The sequence below is a fragment of the Belonocnema kinseyi genome, chromosome 1 (assembly GCF_010883055.1).
Source record: "Belonocnema kinseyi isolate 2016_QV_RU_SX_M_011 chromosome 1, B_treatae_v1, whole genome shotgun sequence".
Taxonomy (NCBI): Eukaryota; Metazoa; Arthropoda; class Insecta; order Hymenoptera; family Cynipidae; genus Belonocnema; species Belonocnema kinseyi.
Window position 1 is genome coordinate 158,157,696 of NC_046657.1, and position 1,373 is coordinate 158,159,068.

Below are 1,373 nucleotides of genomic sequence, written 5' to 3' on the forward strand. Positions count from 1 at the left end.
ACTACATGAGTGATGAGCTGGGCACGGTAACCGGCTATCGGTGCTGTACTATCGACCCCGAGGGTTTGCTTTCTATCAGAAGATAAGCGTCGAGACGTGCTATAGACTTGGCCCACTCAGCTCGTGGTTAGAGTAATATCTTCTAGGTCGAGAGGCCGCCTATGAAGAGGTGTTGGCTGGTGGGGCGCTAACGTACTGTGACAAGTCCAACAGCAGTAGCAGCCTACCTGGCTGCTTTAGAAGCGGGAAGTTCGCGTTGTCATGATGTTAATCAATAGTGTGGCTTAGAACCCGAGATTACGACGCGGGTAGGAAGACGGTTGATCGACGCGGCCCCTTTTTGGAGGTGGGGGCGTCAAGAATGAAGTTAGTGATGACGAGAAAGATTCGGGGGTGCCGTCGGCCGCTAGAGACAGACTGTCGCCGGAGCTACTAGCGGCGGCTGGGACTGCGAAACCTTCCGGGGTAGTGGGAGGTGCAGTGTGTTCGTACCATTTACCCGGGGGGGGAAGAGGTCCCTCCGGAGTGTGTGGTACTAGATAATTGTAAAGGCCGGAAGGGCCGGCGATTGGAGAGGCGGTGGTCACGACCGGACCTTGGAAGACGGGGTTCGATCGTCGGGTGGATGTCGGACACGTTATTAGGTATTTTCCCGTAGTAGATGGAACGGTTATTACAGAAGGACGAGGTTGGGTATCATCGTAAATGCCTGAACGATCTATGGGACCCGACGCGAGTTTCAACGGAGGAAGAGGTGCGCAAACGAACCCGGTTGCCGGAGGAGGCAATTCTTGAACAGGCGGTTGAATCAAACTGTTCGGTGAATAGCCGGAAGCGCGGGTTGGCCCGGAGTTTGAAAAATAACCTGGGTGTCGAGGAGGCGAGTGGCGCGGTAGGTACCTCGGAAAAGGAGAATTCGTCCACCTGTGTGGCTGGAAAAGGAATGCGAGGATCCCGGAAGAACTTGGGTAATCGCAGTGTCCCGGAACATGAACAATTGGCGTCGGTGGTACGGATTCGTCTAGCACCGCAGGAGCAGCCTGAAGTTCCGGAACGGCCTCGTTCACGGCGTCTTCCACCCGGCGGCGTTGACGATCGCGGGCCCTTTTGCTAGGGCGTTTGCGCTTTTGACCACCCGTCGGCATAGGAGATGTTAGCAACGTTAATTTAATAAGGAAGATAAACGACGATATGGCGCGACGGCGGCGATTTTTAAACGGAACGAGCGCACGGAACTAGGCGCACGAGACTGGGGCTGGAGAGAGCCTGACCCTTTGCGCAAAGTTTAAATGTAGGATTTTTAGGCGCGAGAATTTACCCCGGTTACACGGCGTGAAACTAGGCGCACGGGACTGGCACTGTGGAGCCTGACC

General features: G+C 55.4%; 1 protein-coding gene across 1 annotated transcript; it reads right to left on the reverse strand.

Annotated features, from left to right (window-relative positions):
* Positions 1 to 284: 284 nt before the first annotated feature.
* On the reverse strand, positions 285 to 1,145 carry LOC117180772 (leucine-rich repeat extensin-like protein 3). The gene has a single exon (XM_033373275.1). The coding sequence runs from the start codon at positions 1,143 to 1,145 to the stop codon at positions 285 to 287; it is 861 nt and encodes a 286-aa protein (XP_033229166.1).
* Between the last annotated feature and the right edge of the window lie 228 nt (positions 1,146 to 1,373).